General features: G+C 34.9%; 1 protein-coding gene across 1 annotated transcript in view; it reads right to left on the bottom strand.

The window, feature by feature from the left end:
* Positions 1-16,808, bottom strand: part of LOC137396645 (calpain-5-like) — a 30,220-nt gene that overhangs the window by 910 nt on the left and 12,502 nt on the right. Inside the window, exons 8-13 of the mRNA XM_068082961.1 lie at positions 15,420-15,604; positions 14,975-15,051; positions 10,960-11,088; positions 9,321-9,517; positions 6,685-6,788; positions 4,584-4,735 (exon numbers count right to left, since the gene is read on the bottom strand). Coding sequence (XP_067939062.1) covers positions 4,584-4,735; positions 6,685-6,788; positions 9,321-9,517; positions 10,960-11,088; positions 14,975-15,051; positions 15,420-15,604 — 844 coding nt within the window. The remainder of the gene's footprint in view (positions 1-4,583; positions 4,736-6,684; positions 6,789-9,320; positions 9,518-10,959; positions 11,089-14,974; positions 15,052-15,419; positions 15,605-16,808) is intronic.

The raw sequence follows: 16,808 nt of genomic DNA on the forward strand, positions 1-16,808 counted from the left end.
CAAGCCCCGCCCATAAATATGTGAAATAACCTAGTTTTTTAGGGACGGAAGTTGGGATGTTTAGTCTGATCTAGAATTATATATCTATTTGAAGTGACCAATGAAAATCAATGTTGCAAATGTCAAATCATCGAAGGTCAAGGTAATTTCTTTTTGAATCGCTCATAAAATGCTTATTTCTTAGAAAGAGTTATTAGACAACAGATACAGATACTCTCTCAATGGCTGGAATCCAAGTACCCATGGTATGCTTTTGATGAAAACTACCAAGATATAATTGTGTTCACCGACTAGTTGAAAGGCTGTTGACCAATCACATGGCAGATAAGAGAATGCAATGACTTTATCAAGATGGGTGTCTTGGGAGTTTAGAGAATAATGGGATGCCGTTATTTTCTAAATTCAGCCTTCAAAGTAATCCCAGTCTTTTCTGAAAGGTAAATAAGCTATTTAACATTGCTTCTAGCTTGTTACAGGATGTTTAATAGGCTGAACGCCAAGACAAATTAGCTCAAAAAAGCGCGATTTTATCACAAGTTAGCGTTGTTATTCGGGTCAATTGTAAGCTAGGTTACGCCACAAAATCAACGATATGCGCTATATAGCCACTGCCTTCTAAATGACATCGGTTTGGAGACAAAATGCAAATTAATCTCAAAAATGTTTGCAATTTTTTTATTGAGGTAATAGATATGAAAAATAGTGTAACCATAGTGATCAGCATAGTTGATTTGCTATTAGAAAAACTTTTACTCAGGGGATTGTGGCAGTTATGGTTTAATATGGTTATTATACTATAATAGGTATCATGCATATGAATAACAAGAATGGTGTGAATTTCCGAGCTATCTGAGTTTAGATACAGTGATCTCTCTTATTTTGCAGGCTGCATTCGTGACCTGACCCACCTGCGAAATGGTAATTTCAATGAAATAAAAACTAGGTGTTTGCAATTATAGACCCCAATTTTAACACTTGAACCCACATAAACTGCTTTCTAAACTTTCACAATTACTATACGGGTCGTACTATATACTGCGGTGAGAATGAACGAGAGCAAGACAATGCTAAATATTGTTGAGCCAATCAACGTCGGGATAGCGAAATGATGAAAAGTGCTTGTTGGCTGAAAATGAGGAGGGCTGGTCAAATTCATTCAGTAGTTGAATTGCATTCAGTAGTTGGAAAGCAGTGTGGAGGGATTCTTGATAGAGATTCTATTTGAGGCGCTGACGTCAACCAGCTCCTTGGGGAAGACTTTCATATCAATAGACAGTGGGCTTTCAATCGTGACTTGGTGACAAAACTCAAACCATAACTGTCACGAACAACTTTTATCGTATTTACAAGGTAAATAAGACACGCCGATTCCAATTTTGTACTCAAAATTAAGATTAGTCCACTAACTTTCAGAGTAATGAAGGCTTTTTTACAGCGTTCTAATATTGGTCTCGAAAACAACACGATCGGCATAACAAGCTCCGCCCATAAATACGTGACGTAACCTAGCTTTTTAGGAACAGAAGTTATGTAGGGATGTTTAGACCGATTTAGAATAATAGAGATGGGTGTTATAAAATCCATTAATATCTAAATTCAGCCTTAAAAATAATATCAGTCTTTTCTGAAAGGTAGATGAGCTATTTAACATTGCATATTTAAAAAAGCGCGATAACAACGCTAGCTCATGATAAAACCGCGCTTTTTGAGCTCATTTTTCTCGGCGTCCAGCCCATTTAAACGTCATGTAACAAGCTACGAGCAATTTAAAATAGTTTATATACCTTTCATAAAAATCTGAAATTATTTTACAGGCTGGATTTAGATGATAATGGGTTTTAAGACACCCATCTCTATTATTCTAAATCGGACTAAACATTCCTAACTTCCGTTCCTGAAAAAGCTAGGTTTCGTCACATATTTATGGGCGGAGCTTGTAATGCCGATTGTGTTGTTTTCGAAACGAATATTGAAACACTTTAAAAAAGCCTAAATGACCTTGAAGTTTAGTGGACTAATCTTTATTTTGAGTACAAAATCGGAATTAGCGTGTCTGATTTACCTAGGAAATACGATAAAAGTTGTTCGTGACAGTTATGGTTTAAGGTGTATCGTTAACTTATACCGATACTTGTAAGATACTTAAAAGCTCATACAATGAAGCCATGACAGTTGAAGTTGCGACAATTGAAGCTGCGACAGTTGATTTGTGTATTGAAGTGTCTTCTTAATTTATACAAATGCAAGCTACCCACAACCTGTGATACAACGAAGCCGCAACAGTTGAAGCCGCGACAGTTGAAGCCGCGACAGTTTAAGCCGCGATAATTGAAGCCGCGACAGTAAGATCCCTGACAGTTGAAATCGTGACAATTGAAGTTTTGACAGCTGAAACCGTGACAGTTGAAGCCGCGGCTGTAGGGAGCTGTGAAGTAGGAGGGAGCTGTGAAGTTTGAGGGACTACTGAGGATCATATCTCCTGATAATCAATCTTGCTAACAACTACTGAGGCAAACTGAGCATAACTTGACAAGTACTCTATTATTTAAAGACCTATGGTAGGATATGATATGGTATGCTATGATGTGGTATGATATGATGTGGTAAGAAATGGTAAGATAGAGTATAGTATGGTGGAATATGGTATGGTGAAAAAATTATATCGTTAGATATGTCATAAAGTATGATGTGGCTAGAGTCAATGTAACAAGATACGATGTGATAAAATGAGAGCAAGGGACGATGTGATAAAATGAGAGATGGTCATATAAGGAATTATAAGGTGCATGGATATGATGTGATAAGATGCATGAGGGTATGGTGAGATGTGATAAAATGAGAGATGGTCATATAAGGAATTATAAGGTGCATGGATATGATGTGATAAGATTCATGAGGGTAAGGTAAGATGTGATAAAATAAGACATGGTCATATAAGGAATGATAAGGTGCATGGATATGATGTGATAAGATTTATGAGGGTAAGGTAAGATGTGGTAAAATGAGACATGGTCATATAAGGAATGATAAGGTCCATGGATATGATGTGATAAGACGCATGAGGGTAAGGTAAGATGTGATAAAATAAGACATGGTCATATAAGGAATGATAAAGTGCATGGATATGATGTGATAAGATGCATGAGGGTAATGTAAGATGTGATAAAATGAGAGATGGTTATATAAGGAATGATGAGGTGCATGGATATGATGTGATAAGATTTATGAGGGTAAGGTAAGATGTGATAAAATGAGACATGGTCATATAAGGAATGATAAGGTGCATGGATATGATGTGATAAGACGCATGAGGGTAATGTAAGATGTGATAAAATAAGACATGGTCATATAAGTAATGATAAGGTGCATGGATATGATGTGATAAGATTTATGAGGGTAAGGTAAGATGTGGTAAAATGAGACATGGTCATATAAGGAATGATAAGGTGCATGGATATGATGTGATAAGATTCATGAGGGTAAGGTGAGATGTGATAAAATAAGACATGGTCATATAAGGAATGATAAGGTGCATGGATATGATGTGATAAGATGCATGAGGGTATGGTAAGATGTGATAAAATGAGAGATGGTCATATAAGGAATGATGAGGTGCATGGATATGATGTGATAAGATGCATGAGGGTAAGGTAAGATGTGATAAAATGAGACATGGTCATATAAGGAATGATAAGGTGCATGGATATGATGTGATAAGACGCATGAGGGTAAGGTAAGATGTGATAAAATAAGACATGGTTATATAAGGAATGATAAAGTGCATGGATATGATGTGATAAGATGCATGAGGGTAATGTAAGATGTGATAAAATGAGAGATGGTCATATAAGGAATGATGAGGTGCATGGATATGATGTGATAAGATTTATGAGGGTAAGGTAAGATGTGATAAAATGAGACATGGTCATATAAGGAATGATAAGGTGCATGGATATGATGTGATAAGACGCATGAGGGTAAGGTAAGATGTGATAAAATAAGACATGGTTATATAAGGAATGATAAAGTGCATGGATATGATGTGATAAGATGCATGAGGGTAATGTAAGATGTGATAAAATGAGAGATGGTCATATAAGGAATGATGAGGTGCATGGATATGATGTGATAAGATTTATGAGGGTAAGGTAAGATGTGATAAAATGAGACATGGTCATATAAGGAATGATAAGGTGCATGGATATGATGTGATAAGACGCATGAGGGTAAGGTAAGATGTGATAAAATAAGACATGGTCATATAAGGAATGATAAAGTGCATGGATATGATGTGATAAGATGCCTGAGGGTAATGTAAGATGTAATAAAATGATAGATGGTCATATAAGGAATTATAAGGTGCACAATGATAAGTGTAGATGTGTAGGTATGAGAGACTTGACAAGTCGTGGCAGCTAACATGCTTGTCTCTCGTTTATCATAAATAACAGCTGACTGGTCAGTGAGAACAACCTTACTACCCAACCTTCTACATATATATAAAGTAACTTTACATACTCATATTCGTAGTTTACTATACATGTACATCAAGTAAACATAGTTTGTGTTTAGAGAAAACTAACTTGCAAAGTAATTGGAAATTTCTTGTGGCCGGCTGTAGTGGCTTTGTAGAAAATGTATTTAGTATTCCAAACGTGTGACTTTGCTCCTTTGATGACTGCTGTCTTTTGGGTTTCCCCTTCACACTTGACAACGCAGAATGGGTTCAAAGGTCCTAAAAAAAAAAAATTGGTCGGATTTTTAAAGTTTTTCAGATGCTGTTGTAATATTTGCTTGAATAAAATAAACCTAGCAGTACTGCATTATGATTTAGCTGAGTTATGGTAATTACTATAAGGACACCATATTTGTTATAGGTTAAAATGACAACTCGGATGTGTATTCTCCTTTTTAAAAAGGCTACAAATATGAGCGTTAGAGCAAGTTTCTGTGTTTACACGGCAACTACACTGGCAGTGCAAACCTGTTCAATCTATACAGTCATACCTCAACATATGAGCCTAATACGTTCTGGTACTGGGCTTGCATGTCAATTTACTCGCATCTCAAGGCACTAATTCTTACATAAAACAACTAAGTAAAAATTAATCCATTACCTTATTATGAAAAACCACCCAGAGAGTAATGCGGTGGAAAAGTGTTTGTACTTGTTATAATTCAGTACTTGCACTAACAAAGTAGCAAATACCCATTTAGTTGTTATTATCTGTAATAAAATGTTAAATCACTATGTACATTATTGAATGAAGTTTGTACCTTTGAGACATACATTGTTAGTAACGGCAATCTGAGAGAGACTTGAGAGCAATGGGTTCGGTACACTAAACTTATGTGACTACGTAATAGAAACTTTGAATCTAACTTAAATGAATTTAGTTTACTAAACACACACTTGAAGCTAATTTTTAATTTTTTATTAAACTTACTTAATTTTGTTATCATATTTTTTAGTATCTGTTTTCGGTTATGTGTTTTTGCCTCACTTTCACTATAACCTTTAGCCAACCTGTTGAAAACTTTTTTGCAAATTGATTTGAGGAGGAAAACCGAGCGATGCTGTTCTCAAAAGCAGCCTCTTGCATACTTGGCCAAATAGTGTAAAGGAATCAAGAAACAGCACTAAAGTATAAATGGAACAGTTAAATATATATACATGTACTAAAGTATATAATAGAACTGTTTAATCTATAGACTGAAGTGTTTTTGGAACTTGCTTCATGTCTCATGTCTAATTTATGCTCGGAAGTGAGTATATATGTCAATCCCTCTTCATGTACCAAAATAAATATTACAGTGATTGAACTATTCTATCTCTTGAAATAATGTTATTTGTCTTTTAAAACAGCAGTTAATAATTCAAACTAAAGTTTTATTAATTTAAATGTCATTAATAAACTCTGAGGATCACCATATGGCAAGCACTGACCTAATGTCAATAATAATGATAGACAAAGATGGTGTAACTTGAGCCATGCATATATGCCATGTAAGCTATGTAAGCGCTGTTTGGTGTTTATAAGTACTAAATGACTTCATTGCCTATACGCATTAAGCAATGGTTATCGATAAAAAAATATATTTCTAGCTTATGATTTGGAGAAATTTTTGCTTCGTGGAATTCTTATTACGTTGTAAAAAACCTGCAGAGCTAAAGCCAGTGCTTTTCTTAGCAAATCAAATAACTTTGTAAAATGTTGGTTTGAGATATTAGGGATAAGATTCTAAAACTAAATTCATTAAGTTGTGTTCAGTAAACAAATATTTTATTGTTAGTTTACCTTAGAGTCATGTGAATGAATGTGTAGACTCAACAGTGCATATATTACTCAGTAGAATGAGTGATGGAACTACTGGTTCATACATAGTATGCAAGAGTTACCAAGAAATATATTCAAGCCAGATTATATACCAGAAATATATACGACCAGATTAGGACTAGTTGATGTTTTACAAGAAAAATATCGTTGTTTGCGTTTCATTATTATTCTACTGAAAGCTACTTTTGACATTTTTTCACCAAGAATACATATTTTGGCATCAAATTATAAAATCGTTAGCTTTTAGCTTCTTTTCGTTAACAGAAAGCTGCAAAACAACCTGTAGTTAGTATTCAAAAAGGAGATAATCGTATGAAGAGAGCTTCAAGAAATGAAAATATTGCACCTTTATCTACAGTAAGTCCTTCTGCCTTCTCTATAATGAGCTGTACTGCCATACTATAGCCTGAACTGCAGCTTCCTTTCTTAGGCTCGTCCTTGCTTAGCTCCCTGCAATAATCTACGGTTTAGATAGAATCATAGGCTTTTATGAAAACATAATAGATGAGAAGGTATAATATAAAAGCATATTATAAATCACTAAAAAATTGGGTAGTAAATCACGAGAATTCGTTGGTTAGATTAATTCAGGAGACAGATAAAAACCATACATATATATACATATAATATATATATGTATAATATACATAATATATATATGTATGACTTGGTTTAACTCGTAACAAAAACATATGACGGAGAAATGTTAGTTAGTAGTCACTGAATGAATTAGTCCTAAGTGTTTTCCCAAAGAATAGCAAAGATGACATAAAATCAACTTTGGCATATAAGTTGAACATGTGACAACGTTTTAAGCTTAATGTCTGCTCTTAAGTTGTAATTCAACTCCTTCCACCGCCCAAAGTATAGAATATTAAGATTATAGAAGACATTTACGTTTATCTGTAAACACTAGGAGCCCTACTAGACATGAGACTGATGAAACATCGAGCCTATTTCTCATCCGTGTATAGATCCTCTGTCGATCTATGAGTTTTTGTTTCTATATTAATGCTATGACTGTAGTGTATATTAAATGTGATTTAAATATGTTCCACACTAACAGCTACGTGGCTCAAGTATTCACACCTGACTAAAGCACCATGAGAATACTAGTGGTGTGAATAGAAATAGTGAGTCAGCAAGAATGTTAGAATACCGTTGCTCTAGCTAAGCCCCGCCCTTCATGCAGACATTTTAATAAGTTTAGAGACTGAAAAAGAAATGAACTCAAAAATGAGGTACATGTGAAAATCAGAATTTTCAGGCCAAACTTATAAAACTAGACTTACATGCCATGCCGACTTGAACTCCGAAATTTACTGTGCTGAAGATGAATTAGGATTAGGCAAGGAAAATGATATCTGAAGCAAAACTCTAATTCAATGAACATCAAAACAATGATTGAGAACGAATCATAAATCAATCTATTGTATGTGCAACACTTTGCTCGAGCTCTATGTTGTCATGTAATCTGATAGTAAGAACAAATAAGATGTCAGCTGACACACTTGTGTTACAGGTACAAATCAGATGGTTGAGGAGTAACAATAGTGTGCTGTTCTCTATGCGACTAGCCAACTAATTCAGCAGTATAAGAGAGTATTTACCTCATGAACACGAATTGAGCAAACTCTGCCTGTGAACAGTCAACAGAGTTAACCTGAATCAGTCCAAGAAATTATTTCCAATTCTGATAGATAATCTCTATAGCATGATGTAGCAGGCAACAGTAGGGTGAGATAAGATATGGTGTAATGTGATACGACATTATACATCCGGACATTCGGATCTGGCAGTATATGATGTGGTTGTATTTGATAAAATAGATGTTGTAGGACATCACATAATTGTATATAATCACAAGTGATATGAGCTGGCTTGATATGATAGCATCGCATATGCTATTGTAGGGTTTTCATAGTAAAAAAACAGCTTAGGATATGGCTTAATATGGTATAATAGAATATATGGTAAGATATGATTTGACATAACATGTTAGAACCAAATATTATATGGTAGAATATGACATGATATCATACATGACAGTTTATGATGTTATCGGATATGATAGAGACTATAAAGACTCAACGAAGTTCATTCGTATTTTTACTTGACCGAACGGATAAATGTATTGTAGCTTCTTCTACAGGTACGATCAAATTTAGTAAACACGGTTCACCCAACCAAGAAAAAACACGCGCAAGGTATACATTAGAATAACACACAAAATATTTTTGTTGACCTGATTAAAATAACGTGCTTTGATGACTATTTGCCGAATAGCTCTCATCCAATGTGTTTCAATGCATTGAATAAGTTTGAAGTTGCCTGCTGCTGACGAATTTGCACCCCACAGTTTCAACGATTGGGAGTTGCAATGTATAGATCTTTTGAGAATTCGCAATGTATCTGTCGAAAAAAACTTAGTAAAGTCGACTCACTTTCGAGTCATGGTCACTTTTCAGTTTGGGCATAGTCAATAATCAGATGCAAAAAAGTAATTATTTCGTTATCCTTGTTCGCGCAATTCATCCTTGACATGTAAATATTATTGTAAAGGTAAAAAGTCAAGCAGAAACAGTAGTGAGTAGCAGCAGAACATTTTTGTAGAAACCAGCGTGGTTGTGTGCTGAAATTTTTTACCTTCACCGGGGAGATCTTAGCAGAGTATTATCAATAGTCGATAGAAAATGGCAGTGAGCCATAGAAATGCAATGAGCGTTCCTATAATGCCGAATAGTAGTCTCACAGCAAATACCTTCACACAACTTTGACGAAGCGAAATGGTGTCACACATGTTCGGATTTTACCGTTTCTGTGATTCGGAGTAGAAGCAACTCCAAACCCACTCGAATCATGGAAACGCACAAATAAATGTTCCTCATAATTATTTGAAATACAAAGGTTAAGCTGTTATTCCAAAACATACGGTATTCTTTTTTTAGCGTGTCGGACAGGGATTCATCAAAAGCTGCCCACCTGACAGTACTGCTTGAGCTATTGTATATTCTTAGCAAGAATTCCCCTTCACATCTTGGCTCCTTGGTACTGGGCATGACCACATACCGCCCCTTAGGCAGAACTGACTTGCAAAACACACTACGGTCATTGGTAAAGCTCGAAGTAGCGACAATGTCACCCGCTTTATGTATTCTAAAACTTCTGTTTTCTTCTACCTGTAGAAATAAAGCCATTGACACTGACACGCTATTGAAATGTACAAACAACATAGAGATTCATGAAATGGTAGTAAATAACTCTGCAAACTAGCAACTTGGGCATCAAAATCAAGTTGAGCAGGATTGTTGTTAATGCTAAAAAGAGTTAAATATCTTCACAAGGAAGCAGACATTAGTCTCACAAACTTATGAGTAAGTTCACGAAAGAGGCTGACTCTTATCAGAGACCGTGAGACCAGAGATGGTGACAACAAAGATGGTGAAAACAGAGGAGGTGAGACCAGAAATGGTAAAACCAGAGATGGTGAGTCAAGAGATGGTGACACCAAAGATGGTGAGAACAGAGATGGTGAGACCAGAGTTAGTGACACCAGAAATGGTGAAAACGGAAGTGGTGAGACCGGAAATGGTGAGGTCGGAAATGGTGAGACAAGAGGTGGTGAGACCAGAAATGTTGAGACCAGAGATGGTGAGAGCAGAGATGGTGAGACCAGAGATGGTAAGACCAGAGATGATGAGACAAACGAGAGTGAGACCAGAGATGTTGGGACCAGAGATGTTGGGACCAGAGATGGTGAGACCAGAGATGGTGAGACCAGAGATGGTGAGACCAGAGATAGTGAGACCAGAGATGGTGAGACCAGACATGCTGCTCATTATTCCATCAATTGCCCCAGTGCCAATCCTTATGAGCAAATAGTCACAATATATTCTGTACCAGAATTAGCCATTTGCGGTGGGGACACCTAAATGGAAAAAGCCGGAAGAAGAAGTCAAGTAGCAAGATTGCCTGATGAAAACTTATTAGTTACCCTTCATTAATGAAAATATCTAAAAGTCTAGTTCACATCGTGCTTTATCTTCCATCAATAACGTATAATAAAAAATCGAGAGATGAAATCAATCACTCAACTCTTGACAACGCAGGGATTACCTTATCAACTTTTAAATAGGCATGTATGCAGACGTAGGGCGTCAGTTTTGAAACATCCACTTAGCTGATTGGCTATTGTGAAAACATAGCTGAAACTAATGATTTAAAAGTCAAGGGCTTTTTAAAAAGACAAGGGATTTTTAAACAGACAAGGAATTTTTAAAAAGTCCTTGACTGTATAAAGTCAACTGCAACTTAAGTTGTAGTTGTTCAAGGACTTTTAATAACTACAAATAGTTTAAAGGAGTGATTCAGCGCTTAACAAACATGTTTTTTGTAGTCAAACTCTGTAAAAGCTGAAGTTAATTTGTAGGAAAATAATTAAAACACTGCCAGTTGAAAGGACCTACACAGGATGCAACCTTAGCGTGTTCGCAACAAATTGCTATTGGTCTATCAAGACCCTAGCCTTTGTTCCATTATCACCAGGTACTTTCCTTAGGATAAAGTGACTTAGGTATTAGTATATCAAGACTCTAGTCTTTGTTTTAACATCATTGTGTACCTTCATAAGGGTGAAGCCGATAAAAAGGTTCTTAGCCTCTTTCCTTCCTACCCTCTGTACAGTCCTGTCATGTTGCTCCAGGCTAAACATAGCTGCTCCATCCACCGTATCAGAGATGTCGAACATGTACTAAAAATATATTGCAAGTCTATGAGCAACAACTAAAACAAGTTGAATGAATTATTTGAAATATCTGTGTTGGAGATGGCGTAAGGTTTGGCTCAAAACAAAATTTTACTAACCATGATTATGGGTACATTGCCATCATGCCTAGACTTTCAGGTATTCATTGCTAAAAATAATTTGAGTCTATTGAGGGATGCTGTCTCTCGATATTGGCCATATTTTATCACTATTGTCTTAAATGAAAACTCAGCAATATTTAGTATTATAGGAATGTTAGTTTGTTTTTATAGACACTTTTAAGCCTACCAATGTATACACAAGCAAGACCCATGATCCTAGGGACCTAGAGCGTATTAACATCATGTAATCAACTGTGAAAGTACTTAAGATAGCACAACTCCTTTTAAACTATCTTTTGAATTATCATTTTATTAATCTAAGCTTGTAGAACTCGATAAAAAACAGAAATCAAATAGAGTAAATAGTTTTTTTCACAATCTTTCAATGAAGTGATATTTTAAAGGTAATTGAAGAAACATGATGATTGCAGGTCACTGAGTCTGATAGAATGTGTATTTCTTATGAATAGAAACTAAAATGATTTTATTGTACAGCTCTTGTTGCTGGAGAGAAGAAGCTTTCTAGTTTGGTCCATTTTGATTCTTGATTATCAAAAATTTAGATCTATGCTAAAAACTGATGTTGTAGCAGCAACCATTTTTCATTTCTTGGCCGCTCAAAAGTGCCACCAGTATTATAGCGTTTTAACTACTAATTTAATCACCTTGAAATTTTGGAACTACGTATATTCAAAACATAATATACTAATATATAATATTAATATATAAACTAATAATATACATAATATACAATAACATAATAAGCACAAAGTGACTAAAGTTTTGTAACTTTACATAAACCGCAAATACAGAAAACACATCAAACTATGCAGCCGAATCTACTCATGCATAGGATCGGGTAGAAAAACCCTTCGCCGAAAACCCTTCGCCGGCTCGAACCCAGGCTCCAAAGTGTTAAAGCTTAGAACTTTTTTGTTGTATGTTTTTCATGCAACAAGCAAGCTTTTACTTTGCTATGCTATTGACACAATTAGTAATACCACTAATAATAATAATAATACCATTACCACTATATTTAACTTGAGTACATTGGAGTTGTTCGAAGATTAATTTATAATAATAATTTTATAAGCTTGTAGAACTCAATGAATGAAACAGAAATCAAATATAGCAAATAGTTTTGCCCACAATTTTTCAAAGTAATGTTTTAGAGGTAACTGAAGAAACATAATGATTGCAGGTCACTGAGTTTGATAGAATGTGTATATCTTATGGATAGAAAAACAAATACAGTGAAACATGGATAACTCGCCCACGGATAGCTCGAACACATGGTTAATTCGAACGGTTTCTTTGGTCCGTTCCCACGTAATGATAAATTGCTATAGATAACTCGAACTCAACACTGTTAACTCGAACTGTTTTTCCCAACGGCTACCGAAACGGTTGTTATCGTTTTAGAAAATCACTTTATTCCAAGCCATAAAGGTAAACCTCAACTTTTTGTAATTCATAAGCGTCGTTATTACCACCATCGGCAAAATATTTTTGTCAACGACTTTTCTAAAGGTTTGGTGAAATTTGATTTATACCAAACATCCGCTTAACGGTCGCCCTTCGGAAGCAAGGTAAAGTGAGGTAATCTTTGCATAAACTTCAAGAAAAATCACCAAAATTGATCGTGGGTAAAACGCTCAAAAGAAAAAGATGTCTTTTCTTTTGAGCATTTCAACAATGATCAAGTTTTGCCAATGCCAATCTAAAGAACGTCCTGGCAATAACATCACCTCAAACAACAAACCAATCTCAAGTGATAAAAAAAATCTCTATACTTTTTGATAAAAACGTTTTAAACTTTACATTAGAAGCATTTAATTTGAAACAAGCCATTTGTGCTTTTGATTTATATTATAGTTTGTATATGTACTGATATCTTTTTTTTGAGCATTTCAACAACGATCAAGTTTTGCCAATGTCAATCTAAAAACGTCCTGGCAATAACATCACCTCAAACAACAAACCAATCTCAAGTGATAGAAAAATCTCTATACTTTTTGATAAAAACATTTTAAACTTTACATTAGAAGCATTTAATTTGAAACAAGCTCTTTGTGCTTTTGATTTATATTATAGTTTGCATATGTACATGTATCTACTAATAAATAAGTAAATACATGGACTTGTGACAGTGCTCTGATAACTTGAACGATCTGATAATTCGAACACTTTCGCTCGGTCTCGTGAAGTTCGAGTTATCCATGTTTGACTGTAGTTTTAGTGTAAATCTCTTGTTTTGCTGAAAAGAACCGGCTTTGTTAGCTTTTTCTGTTTTTGATTTTTCATTACCAAGATTTTCAATCAATTTGTTATTATATAAACTAAGGTTCTGTCAGCAAACCATTTTTTGTCAAACCACTCTGCCAGACTCCTTTCAAGGAAGTAATGTTTAGAGGTCACTGAAGAAACATAATGATTGCAGTACACTGAGTCTGATAGAGTCTGTATATTTATTATGAATAAAAAACACAGTTTTGTAATAAAATCGTGTTGCTTAAGAGAAGGAGCTTTTCTAAATTTGTCTGCTTTTAATCTTCATTACTACCAACTTCAGTCAGTATGTTAATGGAATTGAATGTTATGTTGACCGGCAATTTTTTATTTCTCAGTGAGTTAGTTGTGCACTCAGTATTTTGATGAAGCATCAAAAAGTGGTGCCCGATCATCGCTCTACTTTGGAGTTATACCGAAAAATAGAGCGCAGAATGCTACCAAAACTTAGCAACCCTACATGACCTGGAATTACAATAAAAATCTTTAGCAAAACTACTAAAACGAGTTCACTTAAGCTAACAATAAGCTAGAGAAACATTTCCCCACCCTTAAACTTGTTTAAATGCTTCAAAAGCAATGCGTGTAAAAATCTTTCACTGTTAGTTTCACTATAAAGTTGAAAAAAGCCCATTTTTCAAAATTTTTTGTACACATTTACATGAAGTATTGATATAGCAGCGGTAAATATACATAGTCAGCAACATTTAAAAGTTCTGTTGAGTCAAAATCAAACTGAGGGAAAAAACCTAAAATTTATTTTGTGATAACTAAAATTGTCATGTCACGCACTAAGACATATTCTTCTCCACGTTTTAATGAAGCAAATTTAATCTTTATGTATAGCAAGACAAACTGACGACTTGTTCCAGTAACATATACATTTAGACTTCATTTTTAAGTCTCAAAGGGGTGTATAACAATTATTGTAATACATGTACCTTGAAATACGAGTGTTCAAATATTCCGAAACACATATATCTATTTCTCGAAGCATGTATCTCTGTCATTCCGGCTATAGCTGTTGAAAACTTTGGAGTAATGAATTTATACCAAAGAAGATTTGATCTCAGACCCTACCGTACACTAGTGGGACGGACACCCTACCCATTAGACCACAGAGATTAAGTTGATCCTTTGCCAATATAAGAGTCTATATGAGAGCAAATACCTAACGGCTTTTCATACCACGCAGGCTGATTGCATAAGTGATTGATAGTCATTACCGTAGTTTGCTGAAATTTTCTATTGGCACTCTGCCAGGCTAATAGCAAGTGGCAGGCAACATTCATTATTTCTCATTGTTTTTTAAGCTGATTTTTGATACTCGGCAATGCCGAGAAGCACAGCTAGTATATATATATATATATATATATATATATATATATATATATATATATGAGTATATAATAAAAAACATCAAACTCGTGTCTCAATGTGTTACAGTAGGTGCAACAAATATTGGTTATAAGTCTTCATACCTGGGGATTCTTGAAAAAGGAAGGATGAGACATATCACCACCTCTATTATCACAAAAGTCAGCTTGCGTCCATTGACCTGCACAAAAACCAGATTTGATTGAACACAACAAAAATAACATATTTTAAGTTTTAGTAAACTACTAAAGAAGTGACAATGTTATGTTACAGAAGGGTGTATGAGTCAGACCAGCTATAGTTATGGTTGGTGTTGCTATCTTATGAAAAGCCTCCCAGTACAATTAGTTGAGGAATTTGCTGTGAAGAGCTCGACTTTAAATCATCTAAATAAATTTCTAATTGCTTTTTATATTATTATTTACTCTAATTATTATTATCACTATTATTAAGTTATTAGGAAAGCTGTAAAGGAAAAAATATGACAAGTCAGCCCTCTTTTTACACACTATTTGTGATCACACAAACAATGAGAAAGTTAAATTGTACCAGAAATGAGAGATTCATTCCAAGTGTTCCGTCGAAGAATAGAGGTGTCAACTATATGACAGATGTCACAGTTGGTGTAGTTGGATAAAAAGTCGCTTATGGTCATCCAAAACTCTGCTTCTGATTCGTATTGGAGTCCTAGTTTCATCTTCTCTTTCACCGACAGCTTTTGCATTTCAGAAGAGCTAAAACATGTCAGATCAGGTGAACCAAATTTTTTCCCTTTACAGAGAATGCAAGGAGGAAATGGTATGTGTCATGAGGAGGACTGCATGGATCTTAAGAATCACTTTATTACATCGACAGGCATGTGCGGATCGACTGGCGACTTAGTTCGGTTGTCAACCGTCAACTCAGTTATCAACCGTCAACTCAATTATCGAACGTCAACTCGGTTGTCGACCGTCAACTCAGTTATCGACCGTCAACTCAATTATCGGCTGTCAACTCGGTTATTGACTGTCAACTCAGTTATCAACCGTTAACTCAGTTATCGGCCGTCAACTCGATTATCGACCATCGACTGTCAACTCAGTTATTGACTACCCTAGCATACCCCAATTAGGACAAAAACTTTCATCGCCTATTTATATATATATATAAATATATATATATAAATATATATATAAATATATATATATATATATTTAAATATATATATATTTATATATATATATAAATCTCAATGTTCGTTGTTCAGCCTGGTCAGCTATAGCCTTTAGAAATTAGGAATGAAATATCCGCTTCGTGCTGAATTTGAACTCAGAACCTCCCGTTACCCAGGCGCTTATCTTAACAATGACCTTATAGGTTGTTATGTCGGTAAAAGTATGCATAGAACTCTGCGTTAGGCAATGTCATTAAAGCTTGCTCTCTAATCTCTCATTAATTAGTAAGTTTAGCAATACAGATAGTAGCTTACTTAAATTAGTTATTGGCAATCTGCCAGGCTAATAGCAAGTGGCAGGCAATGACATTATCTATGACTGTTTATAAGCTGATTTTTAACACCCGTGCAATGCTGGACATTCAGCGAGTTTATTTATAACTTGAGCATACTTGTGCATAATGCGTCACTCATGGCTTATGCTTCTAAGTCATTGGCTCTTAACTTTGTTTGCCACCATTTTATTGAAAAATAAAATATAATATTTGTCATTTTAAGACATAGGTTTATGGTGCACAAAATTACCTTTGCATCAAAAAATCTCACTGTGTCTAAAGAAAAAACCAGTACAACACATGAACTCACAATGAGTTACATATCTATATGTAATTTGTTATATATTATTTGTTAATTTGTAATATGTTATAAAGACATGACTAAGCAAATCTGTGTAACTTGTGTTGTTGCCTTTGAGAGACCATTTATGTTTGTTTGTTCTATGC

The sequence above is a fragment of the Watersipora subatra genome, chromosome 5, assembly GCF_963576615.1.
Source record: "Watersipora subatra chromosome 5, tzWatSuba1.1, whole genome shotgun sequence".
Classification (NCBI taxonomy): domain Eukaryota; kingdom Metazoa; phylum Bryozoa; class Gymnolaemata; order Cheilostomatida; family Watersiporidae; genus Watersipora; species Watersipora subatra.